General features: G+C 41.1%; 1 protein-coding gene across 1 annotated transcript in view; it reads left to right on the top strand.

The window, feature by feature from the left end:
* FRAS1 (Fraser extracellular matrix complex subunit 1) overlaps window positions 1-27477 on the top strand; it is a 502478-nt gene that overhangs the window by 201874 nt on the left and 273127 nt on the right. Inside the window, exons 5-9 of the mRNA XM_081584176.1 lie at window positions 9581-9740; window positions 11954-12087; window positions 23447-23530; window positions 25183-25284; window positions 25792-25983. Coding sequence (XP_081440302.1) covers window positions 9581-9740; window positions 11954-12087; window positions 23447-23530; window positions 25183-25284; window positions 25792-25983 — 672 coding nt within the window. The remainder of the gene's footprint in view (window positions 1-9580; window positions 9741-11953; window positions 12088-23446; window positions 23531-25182; window positions 25285-25791; window positions 25984-27477) is intronic.

Here is a 27477-nt window from a genome sequence, read left to right as displayed (position 1 = left end):
CAAGCAATGAGTAAATCCCTTCTCCAGCTTATCCATATCCTTGTCCCAAGAGCATGTTGGTCTTTGACCACCTGACCTGTTTGGCGGGTGGTTCAGGGGCCGCAGATCTGTAGATGGGTTAGTTAGAAGTATGCTTGACCTTCTACTTTTTCAGGAGGAGTTTTGAAAGTCCTTCTTCTCCCCGTCTCCCTTGCAATTCACTCCTCTCTTCTAACACAGCACACGGAAAGCTCTAAACTGGGTAAGACAGCGTGCATGCTTGTTTTCCCATATGCACCTTTCAGAATCTACTCCCCCGGAAAGTGTTATAATTATATTTCTGCAACTTGATGTAACTGAGAAGGCTGGATTTCAGGAACTGTAGTTTGAAGGAGAAAAACAAATCCCTAGTGGTCTACTTCTCCAAATAGAAATACAAGAATGGCTTTTTTAAAGTTGAGATAAAATCCTCTACTTTCAGTCTTAATCAATTTAAAATGATCATGTTTCTTGTCTTTCTGTTCTTTCCTCTCTTTCTTCACCTTTTTAGATGCTTGCCAAATCCTTCTTAATGTTATTCATTTCCTTGAGTGGGTTAAATGCTTGTCTGGGTTGGGTCTGAATCTCCCCTTGTAACTTGCATCACTAGAATTGTTCCTGAACCTTGGAGCCTTTTCTGTTTTGCTCCCTTGGCTTGTTTTAGAAAGCAGTTTCCTGAGAAATGCCTCTCCTGTTGAATGTCGGTAATCCTCTCTTTAGCCTCTGGCTTGCATCCCATAGGGCAGGTTATGGAGTCTTTCTCCCCATAGATATAAAATAGCTTGGTGTTTTGAGAGCTTTTCAGTGGTGAAGTGGAAGCTTTCCCCTGAAAGAGAGATTTAGAAGTGGCTTTAGGGTAGAGTAAGTGTAGTGGGAAGAGAATCTGTTAAAGCGATGCCATCCCCAGAGAATAGAGTTGAAGGGAAGGAGAATCAAGACTAGATTGAGCTCAGGGCAGCACGACAAGGCCACTTTAATGAAACAACTTCGCCTCATGAGGGGACCTCTTTTTCTGGCATCATGGGCTGGTGTTCCAGCAAGTCCAGACAAGCCCCCACATCTTCCTTGGAGTGAGAAAAACACTTGAGCCTTTTGGCCAACCCCAGGTTATTTAAGAGTTTCGCATGGGATTATTACAGTCAGCATTTGGGGAGACTATTTCATCCATGACCTCCCAAAGCTATCCTTTCAAATTAGCTTTTGGATCTCTGCCCAGCCTTGCCAACCAGTTGAGGAGACAAGCCTGAAATATGCTTTCCTAAAGAGTGTTGGAATGCTTTTTCCTTGTTCTTTTCCCCGCAAATTAGCTTGTGAAAGGGAAGAGAAAGGACCTTAACCTCTTTCTTTTCCTCTTTACTAATCTGATCTCAGCACCAGATAATGTCCTGTCTGAGAAGATGGTGCTTGGAGACTTGCTGAAAAAGAAAAGTGGGAGGTGATAATGCCCCAGTGCCCACATCTGATTGAGTACAGGACCGTGGAAGAAGTCTGCTTGCTTTTTCCGGCTGTGAGGCTAAAAGGAGAACTAATTTATGTGTGTGAGACAAGAGATGAATATTGAATTCTGCAGGCTTGTTTTCGTCAAAGTAGAGGATGTAATTACAACATGCATCAAACATCCCTAGATATTTAGTATTCTGGATCTATAACATCATAACAGGAACAAATTATATAAAGAAAAATAATTTTTTTGTTCTGTCTGTAAGCCAGGCAAATACTTTATGACAGTATCTTTCCTCTGGACTTAAGTCAACAGCCAACCCAACTTGTTATTTGGCTATGCAGAAGAATATATCTAAGATGTTGTCTGCAGAATGTGCTTTTGCCCAGTGTCAAAGTCTCATGTTTCTGAAAGGTATTAATGATGTTGGGATGCTACAGCTACAACATAGGTCTTATGAGAGCATTGCTTTGTATATGCATTATTTCTTAATTTTACAGAGCTTTCTTTGCTGTTACTGTGCTCATGAAAATTAAAACTTTTGTGACTGTAGAGAACACAGTGAAATTAAAAAAATATGTTTATCTATCATCTATTAATATCTGTCCTCTATCTGTCATCTATCTATCTATCCATCTACCATCTATCTGCCTACCTCTCTATCTACCTATCATCTAGCTATCTATTAGCATGTATCAAACTCCTTGATCTCTGGTCTCCCTCTGGTGAGAGAGGTGTCACTGATTTAGGAATAGGAGTAGGAGATGAAAGTGGAGGTGGCTTTTCTCAGAGAGGTGAGAGTAATTCTTCTCCATCATTCTGTTCAGTTTGGATCACTGTCTGGGCTTCTGTGGCTTTGACATCAACAGTGAAGTCACCCTGACTGTGAAGGGAGAATCCGTTGCTTAATTTTACATCTCTTGAGATAGATAATAGATTCATATCATTAGAGAGCTGCTGCTGCTGCTGCTGCTGCTAAGTCGCTTCAGTCGTGTCCAACTCTGTGCGACCCCATGGACGGCAGCTCACCAGGCTCCACCGTCCCTAGGATTCTCCAGGCAAGAATACTGGAGTGGGTTGCCATTTCCTTCTCCAGTGCATGAAAGGGAAAAGTGAAAGTGAAGTCACTCAGTCATGTCCGACTCTTAGCGACCCCATGGACTGTAGCCTACCAGGCTCCTCCATCCATGGGATTGTCCAGGCAAGAGTACTGGAGTGGGGTGCCATTGCCTTCTCCGCATTAGAGAGCTTGAAGGTACCAAAGAGATGAGCTAATACAGCCCTCTCGTCTTACAGTTGAAAACACTTTGGTGATTGACAGGTTGTTATTATAATTAATTTTTGTGGTTTCAGTCTGAAAGGTGGTATGATTGCAAATATTTGAGAAATGACAGCTAGTGTTTCTCAGTAGTAACAAAAACGAGCTCTTGTTTTAATGTCTGGATGTTTAGAAGCAATCTCTTAACTTTTAGTAGGATAAAGATGTTCACTTCTAATTATTTTATAAGATGCTTTCAAATTTTGCTTATTTAAGATACATAAATGATTCACTAGATATTTTAAACAGTACTTTTGCTCTCTGATGACAAAAGTGAGTATTAGTTTATTGGTGAAAATGTGGAAAAAATATGCAAACAGAAGAAAAATCCACTCATTATCTCCAACTGTGAAAACCACTATTGTTTCCTCAGTTGTTTTTTGGGGGGAAGGGGAGATAGTAGTGAATATGGATGGATAGATAGATAGAGATATACATGGTTTCACATAATTGTGATTATACTCCATGTACAGTTTATGGATTGCTTTTTATATGACATGTAGTAAATAATTCCCCAGCATACTCTGGGAGAACGTGATCTCCTATTATTAGGCATTTGGGTAGCTTCCAATATTCACTAAAATAGTTTTCATTTTCACTGTAATGAACAATGAGATGGAATTCTTTGTATTCAAACTTTTTTGTGTATCATTGATCATTTTCTTCAGATAACTTCTTAAAAGTGAAATTAGTAGGTCAAAGCATCTAAAGAGTTTGAGTATTGAAGCTGTGACATCTATGGTCACTAAAATTCAATTTTAAGTTGTCTCTATCTAAAGATAAATGCGGTGGGAATATTACCGATAGTACAGCTTCTTTTCAAGTCTGATTACCCAGGGTAGGTGCCGCCTGGCAGAGTTGTTCCAGGTGCTATCATGAGACAAGTCTCTGTGTAGGAGAGTCCCACTCCACTGCAGCTTTACTAACAATAGCTACTGTGAATTTTAAATACTTCTCATATCTGACGTTAAAATATATAATTTAATTTTATTTTATTAATATTTCTTTGTAGTTAATAAAGTTCTATATTTAAGTTGAATATTCTATAAGCTTGTTGCTATTTTGTTTCCACTGGGATTTTATTTCTTTTTAAAGAAATATAGCACAGTGTACTTACAATATAGTATTAGTTTCACATGCACAACAAAGTGATTCAATATTTTTATATATCACAAAACGATCACCACTGTGAGTCTAGTTACCATTTGTCACCATACAAAGTTATTTCAGTATAATTGACTATATTCCTGTGCCATACATTATGTCCCTATGAGTTATTTAATTTATTAATATAACTGGAAGTTTGTACTTCTTAATCCCCTTTGCCTCTTTCACTCATTCTCCCATTCTCCCTCTGCTCTGGTGACCACCTGCTTGTTCTCTGTATCTCTAAGTCTGTTTTTGTTTAGTTTTGTTTATTCTTTTGTTTTACTTTTTAGATTCCATATATTAATATAAGTGAAATCATACAGTATTTGTCTTTCTCTATCAAACTTATTTCACTAAGCATAATTAGCCTCTAGGTCTATCCATGTTTTTGCAAGTGGCAAAATCTCATTTTTTAAGACTGAGTAATATTCATGTGTGTGTGTGTGTGTGTGTGTGACATCTTCTTTATCCATTCATCTCTTGATGGACACTTAGGTTGCTTCCGTATCTCGTCATTAATAATGTTCCAATGATGTAAACATTGGAGTGCATATATCTTTTTTGTATCAATGTTTCTGTTTTCTTCAGATAAATACCGAAAGTGGATTTATTGAATCATATGGTAGTTCTATTTGTAATTTTTCCTCAAAGTTAAATCTCCATACTGTTTTCCGTAGTAACTATATCAACTACATTCCTACCAACATTGCATGTAGGTTCCCTTTTCTTTATATCCTTGCCAACACTTGTTACTTCCCGTCTTTTTGATAACAGTCATACTATCAGGTGTGAGGTAATATCTCATTGTGGTTTTGATTTGCATTTCCCTCATGACTAGTGGTGTCATGCATCTTTTCACCGCCCTGTTGGCTATCTTTGCGTCATTCTTTAAAAAAAGGAATATTCAGGTCCTGTGCCCATTTTTTAATTGGATTTTTAAATATTGAGTTGTATATGTTCTTTTTATGTTTTGGATATTAATCCCATATCAGCTGTATGGTTTACAAATATGTTGGCTTTAAGCTGATAGTCACCTAAGTTTGAACACATTCTAAAAACACTAGATTTTTACTTCCCCTGCAACACATTTTATGTTTTTAATGTCATATTTTACATTTTGTACTCTGTATATTCTTTAACTTCAAATTATAGTTATGGTTGATCTTCCAATTTTTGTTTTGTTAATTTTACTTGCTTTTCAAGTAGTTGATCCTTGGGCTTTACTATGTATATGCCTTTACCAATGAGACTTTTTTGTTCATATATTTTCTTGTTTCTAGTTATAACCTTTATTTCTAAAGAAGATCCTTTAGCACTTTTTGTAGGGCCAGTTTAGAGGTGATGGACCCTTAATTTTTGCTTGTCTGAGAAACTCTTTATCTTGCCTTCAATCCTGAATGATAGCCTTGGTATCATGTATTTTTGGTTATAGCTTTTTTTCCTTTCAGTACTTTAAATATTTCACACCACTCCTTTATGTCCTGCCAAGTTTCTGTTGAAAAATAAATTGATAGCCTTATGGGATTTCTCTTGAATATTATGCATTGTGTGCCTCTTGCTGCCTTTAAAATTCTTTATCTTTTGCCGTATTAATTATGATATGTCTTGGTGTGGATCTCTTTGGATTCATCTTGTTTGAGACTATTTCCTTCCCCATGTTAGGGAAATTTACAGCCATTGTTTCTTCAGGTAAGTTATCTGCCCCTTTATTTCTCTCTCCTCCTTCTGAGACCCTGATAATACAAATGTTGGTATGCTTGATACTGTCTTAAATTGTCCTCCATTTTAAAAAATTCTTTTTTTTTGCTGTAGTGATTGGGTGATTTCTATTAGCCTGTCTTTCATGTTGCTTATGTATTCTTCAGTATCATCTAATGCTCTTGATACCCTCTAGTGTATTTTTCATTTTAGCTATGGTATTCTTCAGTTCTGATTGTTTCTTTTTTATATTTTCTAACTCTTTGTTGAAATTTTCACTGTTTTCTGCCAGTCTTCTCCTAATTTCTATAAGCATCTTTATGACCATTGCCTTGAACTCTTTATTAGGTAATTTACTTACCTTTATTTCATTAGAGTTTTTTTCCCCGGGGTTTTATCTTGCTCTTTCCTTTGGAACAAATTCCTCTATGTGTTCATTTCATTTGATTTTCTGTGTCTGTTTCTGTGAATTAGGTGAAACTGTTATTCTCTACTGCTCTTGGAGCTGTGGTCTTGTGTAGAAGTGTTTCCGGTGTAGGTTTCATGTTCTGGGTGGCCTTGGCAGGCCAGTTGAGGGTGGAGCAGAAGGGGTGGGGTGGGTTTTAGGGCATGTTAGCTGGTCTGGGGCATCCCTGGCAAGATGCCTGGAGCTCAAGTGGACACCAACCATGGCTCTTCTGGGCTGGGTTGGGGTTGCGATGTTGGTGGGATGGTTTGAGTTGGAGTGAGCACAGGCTCAAGGGTGGGCTGGGGCTGCCTTAATAGGCCAACTAGAGTGTCAACTTCTTTTTAAACCACTGCCTCTGTGCTGAGGCTCAGAGAGAGTGAGTTTGTGCACAAGCCCTTTAAGGGGGAGTCTCGGTTTCCTATAGTTCTCTGGCTTTCCCAGATGTCCATCTCGTGGATTTTCAAAACCAGCTGTGGGACCTCATCTTCGCAGAGCAGGTCTCAGGGCTATGATACCCAGTGTAGAGCTTGAATTCCTCACTCCTTAGGGAGGTCCTCCAAGTTTGTGACATTCCATTCTGCTTTTGGGTTCCCTTCCCAGGGGTGTGTGTCCCCACCTACCCATCTCGATGAGGTTTTTTATTTATATCCTTAATTGTAGAAGAGCTATTCTGCTAGTCTGCAGGTTGTTCTTAAAGAGAGTTGTTCTATATGTAGTTGCAATTCTGATGTGTCCATGGGAGGAGGTGAGCTCAGAATCTGCCTACTCTATCATTTTAATCTCACCTCCAGTCTCTTCTTATTGCTTGTAAATGGTTTTATATATTAGAGTATAATTCTAATTAATATAATCTGCAGTTTTTAAAAATGTTTGCCATTTGCCTTTGAAATTTTTCTATAATGTATTCAATATATTTGACTTTTAAAAGTTTAACTCATCAGAATGTATCAGTTTTTCTCCTACCATTTCTTCCTTTGCTTTTATGCTTAGGCCTTTTAAACCATAAAGGTCAATTGCCTGCTATGTTTTATTAGCCAACAGTTTATTAGCTAGTTGTGGACTTGCCCATTTATTTATATGCTGTACTAAATTTGAAGTTTTATATTTAATTATAGAAGAAGTAAAAATTGATAGGAGAGGAGTTGGCCTTGGCATCCAGGTCTGTTGCCATGATCACAGGCAGTACGTAGGTGTGAAAAGGAGTAGGAAGGCCATGGACTCATGGAGATAGAGTTAAGCATCTCCTACCTGCGACTTCCCTTGCTGCCTCTTTAACAACTACCTCATGTAACCTTTACAATAGCCAAGTGAGCAGGATATCTTAATACCATTTCAGGTTTCTCTACCAGGAAACTGCAATTTGGAAAGATTAGGTGACACATTCATAGTCCCCAAGGCAGGGAGAACTGAGCTGGGATCCGAGAATACATACACTTCCACGGAAATCTTTGGTTCATCCAATTCAGTACATTCCTTATGTTTCTGTCCTCTTGTACTCCCAGTAGGTCCTGGGAAAGTAATCTTCATGATGGTAAGGCAAGGACTTGGTTCTCAAGAATTTAGATGGCTGTGACAACCTATTACTATTATTGTTACAATAATAGCACAGGTTATTAGTAATTCCCAAATGTCAGACTTGGCATGCTTGCAACCTGGCAGCAATTTGCAGAATAAAGGCATAGTGACTTGTTTAGGTAAGACAGAGTTCTTTTGTGTTTGAGAGAGGGTGAATAATTATTCTGGATGCTGGCTTGAGGAGTAGCAAGAGGATGTTTATTGTCTATGCTTCTCAGTGACACAGTTGAAATTGTGTGATGTTTTAATAAAAGCTTATATATGATTTGTGTGAAATCAGATTTCATCATATACTACATTAATAGAGGCAGAAGAATGCACTATTTAAGAAAATGTTATAGGAGGAAACTTTATTGATTAAACTCATTTTTTTTGCATACATCTTTTAAAAGGCCACCATCATTCCGCTGTGCCATTGAGAACATAATGTATTTTGACAGCTACTTCCCCAAACAATTGACATATTTTTAGCTTTTTACATTCAAGATTCTCCACTGCCCTCTGAGCGTGGTTTATTTAGATACTTTTGAAAAGTGTTAGTCGCTCACTCGTGTCCAACTCTTCTTGACCTCAGGGACTGTAGCCTGCCAGGCTCTTCTGTCCGTGGGATTTCCAGCAAGAATACTGGAGTGGGTAGCCATTCTCTTCTTCAGGGGATCTTCAACCCAGGGATCGAACCCAGGTGTCCTGCATTGCAGGCAGATTTTTCACCATCTGTGCCACCAGGGAAGCCCCTAGATACTTTTGGTACTTAGTAAATGTTATGTATCATAGCATGGATATGTTAGATCCTCAATACAGTGCCAGCTTTGGGAATGTGGTGTCCTAGCCTAAAGTGAACTAGGAACATTTGGTGTGTGTAGATGGGCACCCTCACCAGGAGTGAGTTGGCTCTACAATTTGTGGGAGAGCTGGTTGGACAGGTGCCTTCTGCTGGCTATCCCACCTTCCCTGGGACCATAGGCTCTCTGGGATAGGAGAGAGAGAGAAGACTGGGGGGAGGGAGAGAGAGGACAGGAATGTGGACATTCATCAGGGTAAAAGGCAAAAAAAGAAACAATCGGAGTGAGAGCTGTGGAAAATAATGTAGCTAGTATAAAGAATTCAGTAGATATGCATGCATGTGTGCGTATTTTACTTTGGTCCTCATAGAAGTTTTTAAATAATGGGATTGGGGTGATTTTTATTTCATTTTTGTGTTTTTTTGAAATTTTCAAATATAAAATCTCAGGGGTAAATAATATTCAGCTATGAAAAGGAACACATTTGACTCAGTTCTAATGAGGTGGATGAACCTAGAGCCTATTATACAGAGTGAAGTAAGTCAGAGAAAGACAAATATTGTATATTAATGCATTTGTATGGGATCTAGAAAGATGGTACCGACCATCCTACTTGCAGGGCATCAAAGGAGACACAGATGTAAAGGACAGACTTTTGGACACAGTGGGAGAAGGAGAGGGTGGGATGATTTGAGAGAATAACATTGAGAACATTTACATTACCATATGTAAAATAGATGGCCAGTGGGAGTTTGATGTATGACACAGGAAACCCAAAGCCGGGGCTCTGTGACAACCTGGAGGGGTGGGGTGGGGAGGAAGGTGGAAGGGGGGTTCGGGAGGGAGGGGTCACATGTATGCCTGTGGCTGATTCATGTTGATGTATGGCAGAACCCATCACAATATTGTAAATTAATTATCCTCCAATTAAAATAAATAAAATTTTTAAAAAGGAAAATGAAAGTCAATTGCTAAATTCATCTCTGACTTGCAATATTGCAAACCCTGATTTCAACCTTGTAAGCCTAGAGTTTTCTTCTGTCTTATTGGAGCTCCGCCATTCACTTGTTTAAGAGAAGGCTTGATTCTGTTTGATCAAATGCAAGTCTATGTTCTGACAATAACCTTCTTTTTCTTTTCCTAACACCCAGCACGGGACAGAGTGGGCCTCCTCCCCTTGCAGCGTGTGCTCTTGCACTCACGGGGAAGTCCGATGTACCCCCCGCCCGTGCCCACCGCTGATGTGTGGACACCAGGAGCTGGAATTCATCCCTGAAGGGAGCTGCTGCCCAGTCTGCATGGGCCCTGGGAGTGAGTATGAGCTTGTAGAGAGAGAGAGACCCTCTTTGCCTGTGAGGTTTAACTTGTGACATCCCAACTCTTCTCCTTCTTGCCTAGTGTGGCTCAAAGATCCCTGACCCCATTCCTTATTGGAACTGAGACATAGCCTTGCACTTGGCAGGAAGTGATATTGTAAACCGCGATGTTGGAACAAATCCTTATGTTCCATTCCAAACTCAGGGTGCTGAGGCTCTCTGATTTATTATTTTGCCTTGGCCAGATGCAACCCTTTGTGTTCACAGCTCTTGAGAAGGAAAGGAGGAAGGACAAGATCCTTTGATATGATTCCATCAGGCCCAGGTAGTTCCTACAACATCTTGGTGGACAGAAGAACAAACATCACTTTTCTGGGAATCAGTAGTATCACAACACTAAGTCTGATGGCTGGTCTTTAAGATTTCATCCATCTTTCTCCAAAACACACGGAGCCAGAAGCAGTATTTCATTTGTCTTTATGGCCTCTTTGCTGGAGAGATTGTGCCTGCCTGTGAACCGAGGCACGGCCCAGCAAGCCAGGCATATGCTTCCGGTCCTCTCCTTAGAATTTATGCTTGGACCAAGTACCCTTTTACTACGTTTTAGAGTTATATGTCCCTTTCCACTTTTATAACTAAATAGCATATACTTCATGACAAATACAAATTATTGTCACTGCTGTATTACATTCTCTCCTGGTGTATAATAGCTCAAATTACTCTTTTAAAGTAGTACCTGGAAGCTACACTGTAATCTTGCCTTTTCTCTTTAAAAAGACTTCTGGCTTCTTTCTGATTCCCAGTTATTCCATTCCTGGCCACCATTTACCCTGGAGAACCATTCCGGGGATTGCAAAGTATGGTAAGGGAATGATGAAAGTAGAGTGCGTTCCTCCTGCATTTCAGATGTCACCCACCAGAAAAGGACAGACAGCCACTTTGGGCCAGATAAGCCTGCAAGAAAAAATATTCCAACCACAGCGTTTAGGGTGGGGTGGTTTGTGGGCTCCTTTCTTACATTTTAGGAGACTTTCTGATCGACTCTCCATGAGAAAAATCTATTGGAAGCATTTTGCCTGGAGAGATTGGAAAATCAGCCAGTGCCAACTCCGTAATTTCCTGGGTGCATAATAAAAATGCAGGGCCCTTTGTTCAAAAAGCAGGGTGAGGGAAGCTTTGGTTTTTCTTCCATGATCTTTCTCAAACTGTCATGTTAATTTGCTGTTAACGTCACCCACCCTCAGGCATGGGGATATTTGCTGGATGGGTGAGTCCTCCTCAGACACCCTAGACCCCTCCTGCTACTTGGTGCTTAGGGCGTACGCACTCCTTAGGCACCTGTACCCAGGTCCCCGATATGGGTGGAGGGTGGCAGCTTTCATTAGGCACAAATTTGGGCTCAGGCTCCTGAGAACCCAGGAAGGCAAGGAGGCAGGGGGAGGTAGGGCCATTCATGAACTGAGGCTCCAAACCCCTTGCAATGCTACGTGTCCCACCAGACTTCACTTAGGAAACTGAGAGAGAAAGTTAAGAACTCCATACAGTGGCTCCAGAGTTATACCCCAAGCCCAGGGCCCCCTAGTTGGCACCGTGCCCCAGAGCACAAGACTGTGTGTGACTCCACTGGCATAGATGCAGCCAGCCCTGAGATCGGTGGTGCAGTTCAGTTCAGTTGCTCAGTCGTGTCCGACTCTTTGTGATCTCATGGACAGCAGCACGCCAGGCCTCCCTGTCCATCACCAACTCCTGGAGTTTACTGAAACTCATGTCCATTGAGTCGGTAATGCCATCCAACCATCTCATCCTCTGTTGTTCCCTTCTCTTCCCACCTTCAATCTTTCCCAGCATCAGGGTCTTTTCAAATGAGTCAGCTCTTTGCATAAGGTGGCCAAAGTATTGGAGTTTCAGCTTCAACATCAGTCCTTCCAACAAACACCCAGGACTGATCTCCTTTAGGATGGACTGGTTGGATCTCCTTGCAGTCCAAGGGACTCTTCAAGAGTCTTCCACAATACCACAGTTCAAAAGCATCAATTCTTTGGCGCTCAGCTTTCTTTATAGTTCAGCTCTGACATCCATACATGACTACTGGAAAAACCATAGCTTTGACTAGACAGACCTTTGTTGGCAAAGTAACATCTCTGCTTTTTAATATGCTGTCTAGCTTGTGCAACACCCTCAATAACCCTTATTGCTCTTACCTTCCAGAATCCTGTTCCTACGAAGGCCATGTGTTTCAAGACGGGGAGGACTGGCCATTGAGTCGGTGCGCCAAGTGTGTGTGTAGAAATGGGGTCGCCCAGTGCTTTGCAGCTCAGTGTCCACCTCTGTTTTGTAACCAGGTAAGGAAGACAGCCTCAGAAAGGACCCTTCACAGACTGTTAACTTCACTATCTGGGAACCTGGAGTCTCTTCTGAGATGATGGCAGGCAGGCCTCGCAAGTACTGAAAATGAGAAGCAAAAGCTGTTTTATTTTCCTTATAGTTTTGGAGACCACCCTTGAGACATTTCTTTTACCCTTAGCAACTACAGATAGGTATAATTACCAGTCATTTAGGCTAATTGTTACATAATGAAACTGAGCCTTCAGGATATACACAAAGGAGCCGCCAAACTTTAGTTGCAGGTGTTCCAAAAATGTCTAGCTAAACATCTGGAAAATTCAGTAAGATGATCAAGATTGTTTTTGTTTGTCAATATATAGGTACAGACTGCTTTTTAAGGACATATAGATGTTTCTTTGAGCCTGATTATCTAGATGTACATGATTTAATTCTTAATGGTTCAAATTACCAAAGAACTTTTTTCTGGGGAGGTTTAAAATAGTGGGAACTTGTTCTTCATTTAAAACTGATCTGAGAAGAGGGTGGGATGTATGGAGAGAGTAACATGGAAACATATATTACCATATGTAAAATAGATAGCTAATGGAAATTTGCTGTATGACTCAGGGAACTCAAGCTGGGGCTCTGTGACAGTCTAGAGGCGTGGGTTTGGGGAAGGTGAAGTGGGAGGGATGTTTGAGTGGTAGGGGACATGGGTAGACCTCTGGCTGATTCATGTGGATGTTTGGTAGAAGCCAATACAATACTGTAAAGCAATTATCCTTTAATTAAAAATAAGTAAGTTTATATAAAGTCCTTAAAAGAAGGACTTTACATGGCCAGAGCTCAACTTCTATAAAAGTGTTTTTTAAAAGTAAAAAAACAAAACAAAACTAATCGGATTCTCCAAACATTATTCTTTCGTACAAATTTGCAGGCGAAAGTCAATTGCAAATAAATTTTGTATCCATGGTATTTTGTAGTTTTTTATTCTTCCAGTAGCTCCCATGGATGTTCCTTGGCAGTTGACAGATAACCATGAAAGGAGCTTGCCTCCAATTGACAAATAGCTCATTTTTGATCTGAGAAAAAGCTGGAAGCCAGCATTCAGTTGATACAGAGCAGTACTTTGTGTCAAATAAAACAAAATCAATAACATTGCATATTGTGACAGTTGGGCAATATTTTTAAAGGCAGACAAAAGGCAATTAGGCAAGAAATGCTAAATGCCAAGTAAAGGAAAAACGTATCTAATTGAAAGACCAGATTGCATTACCCACACTACAGCAAACACTGCACACTTATCACATATCTCCATTCATCATGAAGTCTTATCCTAGCTTTCAGATTGCAAATGAGCTTCTTGGTAGAGTTGCAGAATCTCTTACATTCGAAAGATATTGTAGTGTTGGAGCATTTTGACTTACACATCCCAGGGTTTAGTCTCTTATGTAAGAAGCTTTAATTAAGCAGTTTGCCACCATTACAATAAGGGAGGTGGGAGGAGGGAAGGAGGAAACACTCTGTTGTGAACCTTCAAGTCTTTAAAAACAACCATGACTGCATATCATGGATTAGCTTGGAATACAAGGAAGTGCTGGTTCCCATTTTTTAAAATGCCAAACTCTAGCTTCAAACAGTACTAACTTATAGTTTGCAGGGATTAACTTAAAAGGATGGAATTTGTTGCCATACTGTAGAGCTAATTGCTATGCAAGCATTCTGAAGTCTTGACAATAGATTGATTTTAAGCACTCTTGCATCAAGTTTATGGTTTTGCCTTGACATTCAAAAATACCCAACTGTCAGATTATTTAAACCATTTTTCTTGATTTAATATCACTATTAAAACATTGGGTGTTATGATGATATAAAGAGTCAGTCAATCCTAAAGGAAATCAGTCCTGAATATTCATTGGAAAGACTGATGCTGAAGCTGAAACTCCAATACTTTGACCATCTGATGTGAAGAACTGACTCATTTGAAAAGACCCTGATGCTGGAAAAGATTGAACGCAGGAAAAGGGAACGACAAAGGATGAGATGGTTGGATGGATTCACTGACTTGATGGACATGAGTTTGAGTAAACTCCAGGCGTTGGTGAGGGACAGGGAAGCCTGGCATGTTGCAGTCCATGGGGTCACAAAGAGTTGGACATGACTGAGCAACTGAACTGAACTGAGAGAGTTAGTGCCTTGGTCGGAAATGTAATCACTGTCACCGTCTAACCATCACCATCCCCACATTTGGGGCATTTATTATGTGATAATCATTAATTTAAAATCTTTTTAATTTTCATAACAACCTTATGAAGTATGAGCTATTACTATCATCCCATGTTGCAGTAGACAAAACTGAGATACAAAGTTTGAATAATCTGCTCAAGGTACCACCGTTAGGAAGTATCTCTGCTTCTAACCTAGGCAGCTTGACATTACAACTTCAACAGACCACACTTGACTTAGATTTTTACCCATTACAGTATATCGCCTCCCCAAATGATGAGTCACATATTGTTTACATCTAATAATAATCACAAAACAATAATTGCTAACATCATCAATCATGATTGCAATCATTTTATATGAGTTAACTCATTCAGTATTTTTTTAAAAAAAGTTCATCAGAAGAAATGTATTTCCAGATCTTGAACTCTAAAAAAATTTGATTTTTAAAATAAAGTTTTTTTTTAATTGTAAAAGAAATCTGTGCTCATTAAGGAAAGCTTGAAAAAAGCAGAAAAGGAACTGATCATCCATATTTCTACCATTCAAAAACATCATTGTAGAATTTTTTTTTAATTCCAATTTTTTGGTAGGCAAATGTGGATATATTTGTGTAGTTATAATCAGATGTTTGGAGTTAGTGATTATCTCTGATAAAAGGAGTAATTTCTGTGTTCAAATAAGGGGTTGTTCCCTTGGTGGGTGGTGTAAATTCACACTGAAATTGCTTGCCTTCAGCTTTTGTCCAGATTCCATGTGAACAGAGGCCTCTGTTCACATTTTTGTAGGCTTGTTAAAACAATCTGTTCAGTCTGATGAGAGTTCTTCCTGTGGCTCTATTACCACTTTTTTTTTAATACCACCATTTTCCCATTCCCAATATTGATTAATCTAAGTGAATTGAACTTCATCTTCAGATATTTTCTTAAAAAGGTGAAAAATTGTTATGTCTTTCGAGCCACTGATGATGTGTTAGAGAATTAATTCTTATTTGCCTACACTCATGAAAGACTATTTGTTGGGGTCCAAAATTTAAGGAGATTATAATTTCCTTTCCACTGAATTCTGGAATCTAGTGCCGTGAAGGAGTCAGAAGTAGATCTGTTTTCTCTTCTGTTATATCAGTTTATTCTGTTGAATTTTTGCAAGATGTTTCTTTATCTTTATAATTAAGACATTTCCCCAGGGTATTTCTAAGGGAGGTGTCTTTTCACATATTTTACCTAGAATATTGTGAAGCCCTTTCAGTCTGTATTCCAAGTGTGAAATGTTTTCTTTAGTTTTGGCCTTGATTAGTCATGTCTGTTCCGATTATGCTCAGTTCTCAGAAACACCTATGATTCTTAGACTGCTCCTCTACCATCTCCCCTCAATATTGGTCATGTTCTGCCTCATTATTTTCACCTTTGTGTCTTTGCTCTGCATTATGGGCAGAGCTTCTTGAGTTTGTGTTTCCTGCCTCCATATTGATTTTAATTTGATGATTTCTTGAATTTTAATTCTTCCTTCTTTCTCCTATCACTGGTTCTTCTAATTTTTAAAAATTCCAATGCTTTCTCTTTCTATATTGCTTTTTGCTTCTTTCATAAAGACTGCATTTTCTTTTGCCTTACTCAAATTGCAAAATGGTTTTTAAATCTTTCGTTTGAGATCCTGCAGTATGTAGGTTTCAGAAATCTACCCCTTCTGTGAATCTTCAGAATATTATTACTTTTTGCTTGCTCTTTAGGATTTTCCTCCAAGTTCCTTTCTTTCTATTTGCTCAGCCTTAGAGAAATCTATTCATATGCAGCGCTTCAAAGCTGCAAAGGTGAGCAGCATGCCCTTGGCTAATTCCCCCTTCTTGGGTTCATTGTTGTTGTTCAGTCACTAGGTGATATCTGACTCTTTGCAACCCCATGAACTGCAGTATAGCAGGCTTCCCTGTCCTTGACGATATCCCTGAGTTTCCTCATACTCATGTCCATTGAGTCAGTGATGCCCTCCAACCATCACATACTACGTGACCCCCATCTCCTCCTGCCTTCAATCTTTCCCAGCATCTTGGTCTTTTCCAATGAGTCAGCTCTTCACATCAGGTGGTTAACGTATTGGAGCTTCAGCTTCAGCATCAGTCCTTCCAATGAATATTCAGCATTGATTTCCTTTAGGATTGATTGGTTTGTTCTCCTTGGAGTCCAAGGGACTCTCAAGAGTCTTCTCCAGAGCATCAGTTCTTTGGCGTTCTGCCTTCTTTATGGTCCAACTCTCACATCCATACATGACTACTGGAAAAACCATTCTTTTGACTATACAGACCTTTGTTGGCCAGGTGAAGTCTCTGCTTTTTAATATGCTGTCTAGGATTGTCACAGCTTTTCTTCCAAGGAGCAAGTGTCTTTTAATTGTATGGCTGCAGTCACTGTCCTCAGTGATTCTGGAGCCCAAGAAAATAAAGGTGTAAGTGCTAAGAAAGCTATGTGTTTCCTTGACCAAGGGTCTGGCCAGTTTTCACTTAATGTTGCTCTACTGTACTGAGATTGGATCTTTTGCTGTCTCCACTGCCCAATTTTCTTAATTTTGAATTCATGAAACGTAAAACTATAATCTCTAGTTTGCAAGAGTTCTCACCATGTTTCTTGGTGACTATGTGCTTTACATTTGGGGTGTCGTCATCCCCATTTTTTATCACTTCCTCTACCTCCCCCAATGCACATATTTCCCATTCATTTTGTTATCTTTCTTTTTGTTTCTTTTTTTTACACTACGGGCTCTGATTGGATGTAGAAAGGCATTGAGGGAGGTGAAAGGCTACAGTGGGCACTCTGATGGCTTCAAATAGTAGTGGCCACACACTGTGGGGACGAGCCATGTTATGTTTGGCGCTTAGAGTCAGCGAGTTCAGAGGAAATGATGATTCTTATTTCTATTTGGTTAAAAAAGCAAAGAAAGGCCACCAGAAGTCTAATGGTCAGTGCAACCCCTCTTGGTAATAGCAGGAGGTTGTCTGTTCTCCTTTTTGACTGTACAATTTTCATCTCATTTTTATATTTTCAGAGGTATCATAGGATAAGATACTTTGTCATGAACTATTAGCCATAATATACTATAAAGTTTATCATAAGTATTTTAATTTAAGGAATATGGTAAACCATAATTAAATACAGTTGACCCTTAAACAGCATGGTTTGAACATATGCAGATTTTTTCAATAGCAGATAGTACAATACCCCATGATCCATAGCTGGTTGAATCCGTGGATGCATAACTACAGATGTGGAGGAAACGTGGATACCTAGGACTGACTATAAATTACATTCCAGTTTTCAATTGCATGATGGGTCAGTTCCCCTTACGTCTATTGGTTCAAGAATCAATTCTATATCCTTAATGCTGGCCCTATCCCAAATTATAATGACATTAATCATACGTATTTTTTCTTTGTACTGAACTCCTGTGATTACTGAGGGTACCATATTAGACTTGGAGTTGGCAAATTTTTCCTGTAAAGAGCCAGATAGTGAATGTTTTCAGCTTTGTGTGCCATATAGCTGGAACAACTACTCAACTCTGCCGTTACAGCACAGAAACATCCACAAGTAATACGTACATGAGTGTAGGTGGCTGTGTTCTAGTCAAAGCTTATGGAAATTGGTAGTGGGCTAGATTTGGTCATTAGTCTGTAGTGTGCTGGTCCCTGTATAGTCTATAGGTTTGGAAAGGCAAATCTATGAGGTGGAGGTGATGGAATTCCAGCTGTGAAAGTGTATTAGTTGCACAGTCTTGTCTGACTCTTTGTGACCCCATGGACTGCAGTCCACTAGACTCCTCTGTCTTTGGGATTCTCCAGGCAAGAGTACTGGAGTGGGTTGCTGTTCCCTTCTCAAAGGGATCTTCATGACCCAGGAATCGAACCCCAGTCTCCTGCATTGCAGGCAGATTTTTTACCATCTGAGGAAGCCCTCAAAGGGAAGAAAACAATTCCAGCTGAGCCACTTAAAATCCTAAAAGATGATGTTGTTAAAGTGATGCACTCTGTATGTCAGCAGATTTGGAAAACTCAGCAGTGGCCACAGGACTGGAAAAGGTCAGTTTTCATTACAGTTCCAAAGAAGAGCAATGCTAAAGAATGTTCAAACTACCATACGATTGCACTCATTTCACATCCTAGCAAGGTAATACTAATCCATCAAGTTAGATTTCAGAAGTATACGAACTGAAAACATCCAGATGTACAAGCTGTATTTAGAAAGGCAGAAGAACCGGAGATCAAATGATCAACATCTGTTGGAAGATAGAGAAGGCAAGGGAATTCCAGAAAAAGCATCTATTTCTGCTTCATTAACTGCGCTAAAGCCTTTGACTGTGTGGAAAGCAAACTGTGGAATACCAGACAGTATTCCACTTAAAGTTATGGGAATACCATACCACCTTACCTGTCTCCTGAGAAACCTGTATGCAGGACAAGAAGCAACAGTTAAACCGTATGTGGAACAATGGATGGGTTCCAAATTAGAAACGAGTATGTCAAAGCTGTATACTGTAACCCTGCTTATTTAACTTATGTGCAGAGTGCATGATGCCAAATGCCAGGCTGGATGAATCACAAGCTGGTAACAAGATTGCGAGGAGCAATATCGGTAACCTCAGATATGCAGATGACACCAGTATCAGTAACCTCAGATATGGCAGAAAGCGAAGAGAAACTAAAGAGCCTCTTGGTGAAGGTGAAAGAGGAGAGTGAAAAAGCTGGCTTAAAACTCAACTTTCAAAAAACTAAGATCATGATGTCTGGTCCCATCACATCTTGGCAACTAGATGGGGAAAGTGTGGAGACGGTGACAAATTTTATTTCCTGGGGCTTCAAAATCACTGTGGATGGTGACTGCAGTCATGAAATTAAGAGACACTTGCTCCTTGCAAGAAAAACTGTGACAAACACACAGCGTATTAAAAAGCAGAGACATCACTTTGCTGACAAAGTTCCATCTAGTCAAAGCTATGGTTTTTTTCAGTAGTCATGTATGGATATGAGTGTTGGACCGTAACAAAGTCTGAGTGCTGAAGAACTGATTCTTTTTTTTTTTTTTTTAATAAATTTATTTATTTTAGTTGGGGGCTAATTACTTTACAATATTGTAATAGTTTTTGCCATACATTGACATGAATCAGCCATGAGTTTACATGTGTTCCCCTTCCTGGACCCCTCACCCACCTCCCTCCCCATCCCATCCCTCTGGGTCATCCCATTGCCCTGGCCCTGAGCCTTTGTCTCATGCATTGAACATGGAATGGTGTTGAAGAACTGATTCTTTTGTAGTGTGGGGCTGGAGAAGGCTCTTGAGAGTTCCTTAAACTACAGGGAGATCAAACTTGTCAATACTAAGGGAAAACAGTCCTGAATATTCATTGGAAGGACTGATGCTGAAGCTGAAGCTCCAATACTTTGGCCACCTCATTTGTAAGAGCCAACTCATTGGAAAAGATTCTGATGCTGGGAAAGATTGAGGGCAGGAGAAGAAGGGGTTGACAGAGGATGAGGTGGTTGGATGGCATCACCGACTCATTAGACATGAGGTTGAGGAAAGTCCGGGAGATCGTGAAGAACAAGGAAGCCTGGCGTGCTGCAGTCCATGGGATCTCAAAGAGTCAGACACAGCTTAGCGACTGAACAATAACAACAACGAAGAAAAGAATGATAGAATTCAGGCATATATAATAGCAATAAAAGTGTACTGCTAAAACGTCTTTTCCATTTCTCTGACCCACTTTGCTGACTTGCCGCTTCAGTCCTGTTTATAAAGCACGAGTCCAAATGAGATCTAAATATGCCATCATGAAGTTCTGTTGTATCCAGGGGTATTTTCTCTTTAATGTCCTTCCTTCCTGTTCTTATTGGTCTCTGTTTGTGAAGAAAGATTCTATGTTTATAGAAAAATCTTTCTATTAGAAGCAAGTCTAATAAAATATATAATTAAGCATTGCCGATAAGAATCAGGAAACTTGATTTTCCTTGTACCAACCTCTATACGGGTAATTACTCCTCTCCTACACTTTCCAGTTGACTCTGCCACAGTCCTTGGGTTTAGTCCCTGTTGATTAAGATAGATTATACTGAGTCAATATTTCTGTTCAAGATTTGTGATCATGATGACATTTGTCTACTGTTTACTTAATATTGTATAAATTCATTGTTTAGTTCCATAAAGTTACTGAAGAATGAATATGACATCAGATATAACTTTATTTTTACTTCCTCGCTGAAATTTTATTGAACTTGAGCTGAGGTCAAGGAATGCTCAATGATTTCAATCTATGCCCAATTTTGACATACTCTTTGAAACATCAATTGTCATAATATTTTTATAGACTTTTCCAGTAATAAAAGTAACCTAATACAGAGAAAACAGTTGTCATTTTAATTCCAGTGATTCAGGTGTTTGAAATAAATCCCTAATAGAGAGTAATGCATTTAATGTAGCTGATCATATGTAATTGGGTTAAAATAATCACAGGCATGACTGGAACTTTCCATGAAAAATTAAGGTGATTTGACACCCTCCACCACCCTCACCTTCCCCCAAGTACCCTGGCCTTATTTTCTTGCAGAGTGAATTCCATATAGATTATGATAGTGGAAGTGAGAAACAGATTCAAGGGATTAGATCTGATAGAGTGCCTGATGAACTATGGGTGGAGGTTCATGACATGGTACAGGAGGCAGTGATCAAGACCATCCCCATGAAAAAGAAATGCAAAATGGTTGTCTGAGGAGGCCTTACAAATAGCTGAGAAAAGAAGAGAAGCGAAAAGCAAAGGAAAGATATACCCATTTGAATGCAGAGTTCCAAAGAATAGCAAGGAGAGAGAAGAAATAGTTCCTCAGTGATCAATGAAGAAGGTCCCATCACCTCATGGCAAATAGATGGGGAAACAATGGAAACAGTGACAGACTTTATTTTCTTAGGCTCCAAAATCATTGCAGATGGTGACTGCCACCATGAAATTAAAAGACACTTGCTCCTTGGAAGAAAAGCTATGACCCACCTAGACAGCGTATTAAAAAGCAGAGATATTACTTTGCCAACAAAGGTCTGTCTAGTCAAAGCGGTGGTTTTTCCAGTAGTCATGAATGGATGTGAGAGTTGGACTATAAAGAAATTTGAGTGCTGAATTGATGCTTTTGAACTTTGGTATTGGAGAAGACTCTTGAGAGTCCCTTGGACTGCAAGGAGATACACCCGGTCCATCCTAAAGGAAATCAGTCCTGAATATTCATTGGGAGGACTGACGCTGAAGCTGAAACTCCAATACTTTGGCCTCGTGATGTGAAGAATCAACTCATTTTAAAAGGCCCTGATGCTGGGAAAGATTGAAGGTGGGAGGAGAAGGGGATGACAGAGGATAAGATGACTGGATGGCATCACCGATTCAATCGACATGAGTTTGAGTAAATTCCAGGAGTTGGTGATGGGCAGGGAAGCTTGGTGTGCTGCGGTCCATGGGTCGAAAAGAGTTGTACACGACAGAGTGACTGAACTGAACTGAATGATTATGCAGTCTCATTTTCTGCTTTTTGTGAGAGGAAGTGCAGATAACTGTTTAGGAGGTATCTTCTGTATAAATTCTACCCTTTCTTTGTAATTGAAACTTGGTTTATTCTAATCTTCCTTCTTTTGGCTTTAATTTGCCTTCCTTTCTTCCATTTTAAATGCTGTAGTGATGTCTGTCGGGTTGCACAGAGTCAGACACGACTGAAGCGACTTGGCAGCAGCAGCAGCAGCAGATGTCAAAATGAGAAGCCGATTCTTTGGCTTCTCATTGTTGTGAAAATTCCTTTTCGGGCAGCAGAGACAAAGGGTCTGATATTCTGGGGGTGGGTGCGGTAGAGCTGAGACTATAGGAATAAGGAGGTGGGATGTCCTTTGGGCATTTAAAGTTTGTCACCCATATTTCTCCCCACTGCCATATTCCTGTTAATAGACATCTCAGGGTGTGATTGATTTTTTTTCATGTTAAAGTGAATAAAGTGAAAGTGTTTGTCACTCATTTGTGTCCAACTCTTTGGGACCCCCTTGATTATAGCTCACCAGGCTCCTCTGTCCATGAAATTCTCTACGCAAGAGGACTGATGTGGATAGCCATTCCCCTCTCCAGGGAATCTTCCTGACCCATAGATTAAACCTGGGTCTCCTGAATTGCAGGCAGATTCTTTACCGTCTGAGCCACCAGGATACTTAAGAGCATGATTGATTTTTTTCATGTTAAGGACCTCCCTGTTATATATAGTTGAATGTGTGGATTCACATAAAGATCCAGGAGAATAGTGAGATAGTTTATCAAGGGAGGGATCCCTTCACTTTGAGATTAGTGCTAACTCAGCAGGAGTGTGTATGTTCTGAAGTGTTGAAATGTCTGATATTCTGAAGTCCTCTCTGCCAACCATTTACCATTACCGGTGACCTTGGGCAAGGTGTCTCTGTGACCTTGGGCAAGTTCCACAACCTTTCTAGTTTTCACTTTGGTTGTTTTAAAAGGGGGATAACAGTCCCTACTTCACAGGTTCACATAAAGTAGCTAGAACAGTACCTGGCAAACAAAACCTACTCTTCTTTTTGTTATTTTTATTATTTAAAGTTGGGATATAGCTGCTTTACAGTGTTGTGTTGTTTTCTGCTGCTCACTTAAGTGAATCAGCTATATATATATATATATATATGTATATATATATATGTATTCCCTCTGTCTTGGACCTCCCCCTCTCCCCCGAACATCCCACCCGTCTAGGTCACTACTGGGCATAAACCCTGAGAAACCATAATTCAAAAAGACACATGCCTCAGTATTCATTGCAGCACTGTTTACAATAGCCAGGACTTGGAAGCAACCTAGGTGTCCAAGGAAGTACTATTCTTGTTGCTGTTAGCTGTGCTTTTATTTGTTCTTAGAAGTAGCTGAGAGTTGAGGAATGTGCAAACTTCTCAAGTTACACTGCCCTGAGAAGTGCTAATTCTTATCAAAGCACCAGGTGATTAACAAATACTAAAGGAGAGGAAATTGCTATTTCTGGCTGCTTTGAGGCACATGTTTGAGTTGGCTGTGAGTGAAGTTTTCCGACTGTTGTGGATTTTATTAATATTGCCTTCTGATGAACTGTTTTTGGGGCATTAGGATGAAACTGTAGTCCGCGTCCCTGGAAAATGTTGTCCACAGTGCTCTTCGCGGTCCTGCGCTGCTGCTGGCCAAGTATACGAGGTAAGCTTTGATGTGTCCCTTGGAGGTATTGTGACACTCGTTCTTACACATCTGCCCACTGCCTTGCTAACCATCATTCCTCCCCCGCCCTCATCTGACTCTGTGCCAGCATGAGTAACTCAGTACATAAACGGCTTTTTTCTTCTCTTCATGGAAAGCCTTTCTGAAAAAATTAAATCGGAGAGGATTAGAAATACAAAAGAATGTGCTGGCAACAGCACCTGGTTCATGAACCGTGGTGGAATTTCTGTTCACACCTCTTGAAGGGAAAAAGGAGTACCATTGGTTACTATCAATGGACACGTAACCTGGAGGCTCTGGGAATATCTGTCTGGTTTGGATTTTATGCACTGATATTAAAAGACAGTGTCTCCTGATTACAGTGAGGTTGGGAGCAATGCAGGTGGAAGAAGAGAGAGGGAAAGGGCAAGGAGCTTGGTGGTGGTGGAGCCTGCAAGCTTGAAGGTTGGGACTATTGGGACAGTGTAGGTGACTACCCAGCACAGAGTAGGCACCAAATGAAAGTGAGTTCAACAAATCGAATGAGTGCATGTTCTATCTTGGGAGTGCCCAGCTGAACCAAAAGAATTTTACATTATTCTAAAGCAAAGAATATATCAAAAATAAACCCAACTACTTCCCTTGCTTACCAGTCATTCTGAGGAAAAGTAACTAGAAATTGTAATTTTTGACTCTCAGCAGAGAATCTGGAAGAGTATTAGGGGATGAATGACACAAATTTTAGATGGGTCCCTTGAAGTCTAGATGAAAAGAACTAACGGGGAAATGATTTTTCTATATACTAGATCTCTGCTTTCTAATACAGTAGACACATATGTGCTAGATTATTTCCTCCTGGAAGAAAGAGCTTCTATATCTGTTATGGTGTTTCTGGCTGCCAGCAACAGAAATGCTCCTCTGAAAGTGGCTAAGATGAAACATTTATGACCTCACATAGCAAGAAGCCCAGAGGTGGGGAAGTCGCAGGGTTGGTCAGGTCTCCATGATGTTGTCTTTTGATCTTTGCACTCTCCCATCCTCAGCATGTTGGCATTTGCTTTCTGGCTTGCCCCCTCATGTTCCAGCCATTGTGTCTTTCACAGCTTCAGGCAGCTCGTCCTCACCCGCTCATTACTTAAGCCTGATGGAAGAAAGGGGTGGGCTTTTCTTCTTTTATGGGGTGAAGAGAGTCCTTTCCTCACCTTTCCTCTAGCACTCTTCCCCTGGGGTCCCCTTGGTGGGGGACAAAGTCTGTGGGCTGGCTGCAAGGGAAGCTGGACAAGTGAGTGTGTGGCTGTGATAACTGGGTCTCCCAGCAAAGAAGAGCTAAAGAATAACCATCGATTAGCCAGCAACACGGACTTCCTATGAGGCTCAGTGTTCCCAGGCCTCTGTGTTCCTAGCATAAAGCAGGCAGGCCCTCAAGGCATCTGCAGAATGAATCTAGTTGAATAAGAATGAATCCAGAGTTCTCTTTGGACATTTACTGACTTTTTTTCTTAGAGCCTCTTGCTGTGCGAATGTTATCATTTCTCGGGAGTACATTCAGTGTGACTCAATTAAAAACTAATAAAATGTTGTGTCTTATGTGCCGCAGGTTTCTATTTGATACATGTGACATTTGATTTTCCACTTTTTCCCCTTTTCTTCAGCATGGAGAGCAGTGGCATGAAAATGCCTGCACCACGTGTACATGTGACCAGGGCAAGGTTAGGTGTCACAAGCAGCCCTGCCCTCCATTAAGATGCGAAAAGGTATTTGGGAGTGTGCAGCTTGATTCTCCAACTTTTATCCAGGTCATTTTCGAAATGCGTTTCTTAGTCCATTGTGTCCCTTGAGGGAAGAGAAAGTGTTATGATGCTCAGATTATGAGATAGAGGTAGGAAGCACCTGCCTCCCAGGAAGGAGGTGGGGGTGGAGGGGAACCTGCCTCCATTTGGGGAGGTCGGGGAAGGGAAATTGAAAATGTTACTTGCTCAGTCATGTCCGACTGTTTGCGACCCCATGAACTGTAGCCCATAAGGCTCCTCTGTCCATGGGATTCTCCAGGCAAGAATACTGGAGTGGGTTGCCATTTCCTTCTCCAGGTGCTCTTCCTGACTCAGGGATCAAACCCAGATCTCCTGCATTGCAGGCAGATTCTTTCCTGTCTGAGCCACCAGGGAACGATGTACAAACTTGGTGTTTTATGTCCTTTCGCTCCCATGGTTTGGCGCCCTCCTGACCACTGCCCTTCCCCGGCCTTCTCTCTGCTCCTTCAGGGTCAGAGACGGGCTCGGCGTCAGGGGCAATGCTGTGAGGACTGTGTGTCTCCTGCTGGAAGCTGTTCACACAGAGGGCTCGTGCGGTACCAGGATGAAATGTGGAAGGGCTCGGCCTGTGAGTTCTGCACATGTGACCGTGGCCAAGTGACCTGCCAGACTGCAGAGTGTGCCAAAGTGGAGTGTGCCCAGGTAAGGAGCGAAGGCATCTCGGTTGGACTTGAAATCCTCTCTCCAGCAGGATCGGTGGTCCCCCACCTGTTCCCTCCCATCCCTTCCCAGCAGAGGGGACAGCCAGATTTGATGGCTCAATTTCAAGTTGTCTTCTAGCACGGAGATTCTGTAGTGTAAATGTTACTTTCTGTTCAGACTGGCTTGGAACAACTAGCCTGGAGCTATTAGCTCTCGGTGCAGCTGGTTAGATGGGAAGCCCTGATCCAGAGACACAGACACAGAAAGGGATAATGTGGGACAGGAGCCTAACAGTCAGCACAGCTGGGCCTCGTTGTTGGGGGCTGCCCAGCTCAGTCTTGTTCTGAAGCAGAGTCCGCAGGTGCTCTGGGGGTCCGGCTTCTGTCACAGGCCCCACTGGCAGCTTTTAGTGGCCAGCCGGCACCTGGAGGCTCCTCCTGTGAATCAGGAAAGAAAATGAAATGTGCTTGTGTCTTTGTTTTAAAGAGGCACTGAGGGAGACCCCATAAATAATTAACTCTGTTGACCTCCGCAGACTTGTACCGTCTGCAGAATTTCTAGAATCTTTTAACAAAGTAGCCTCTGTTTGGACTGTAGATATATATGGTGGGGAAATTGCTTTTTTTGTTTTCCCTTTGAACTCAATTTTGACCCGCTGCAAAACAAATTGCTTTCAAAGCTGTTTCCCTCTCCCTGGCCATTCCCATCCGCCCCACCAGTTTCCCGCGGGGTTGTGAACTTGAGTGGATGAGGGGAGCTGGGAAGATCTGAAGCACGGGGTGTCTGTGAAGACATTTTTCTTTCTTGTTCTCCCCCACGTCTCAGCTCCTCTTGACATGGCTCCTGGGGAGGAACAGCCTATCAAACAGGGCTGTCAGTGACAGAGCTCTGTTTCATGTTGCCTCCTACTTCTGTGTCTCAGCGGAGCTGAGACACATTTAGGTAAAGAGGGCCTCACCTTTCGCAGATTTATTTCCCTCTACATGCCTTTTCATTTCTCTTCTTTATGTCGGGGGAATCAGATTGGTTGGATGAAGATGAGAAAAACCCTGGTCAGGGCCCTCTTCTGTTTTCCTCTCTCTCTCGGGCCAAGACTGGGCTTCCTGGCCTTGGCAGTCTGCCCAGAGGATGCTGGGTTATTTCCAAGGTTTTAATTTGTCTGATATCCCAGGGTTTGTGGAAAATCTGGGAGAGGTGATCCGGGTAGGGTGGGTCCCTTACCCACCTAGTTTCAGTCAGGTCTATACCAAGAGTCTCACTCACAGGAAATAATCTGACCCACCACCCCCAGTGTTAATGCATTTGCGAGTACCTGCCAGTCTTCCATGGCTCCTGCTGTGGTAGCATAAGCCAGGTCCTCTCCTCTGTTCTTAGGGAAGTGGGGAGCAGCTGCTGAAGCCAGTGGAATGGGCCTGTGTTCTCAGGTCACCCCATGGCACTGTCTCACCCCCCTCTCATTCTCCGCCCATGCCCACTCGTCTTCTCTTTTATGAA

This window comes from Giraffa tippelskirchi, chromosome 1, assembly GCF_054371585.1.
Source record: "Giraffa tippelskirchi isolate mGirTip1 chromosome 1, T2T-mGirTip1v1.2.pri, whole genome shotgun sequence".
NCBI lineage: Eukaryota > Metazoa > Chordata > Mammalia > Artiodactyla > Giraffidae > Giraffa > Giraffa tippelskirchi.
Note: the sequence above shows the minus strand (reverse complement) of the source record. Positions and strands in the feature narration are given on the sequence as shown.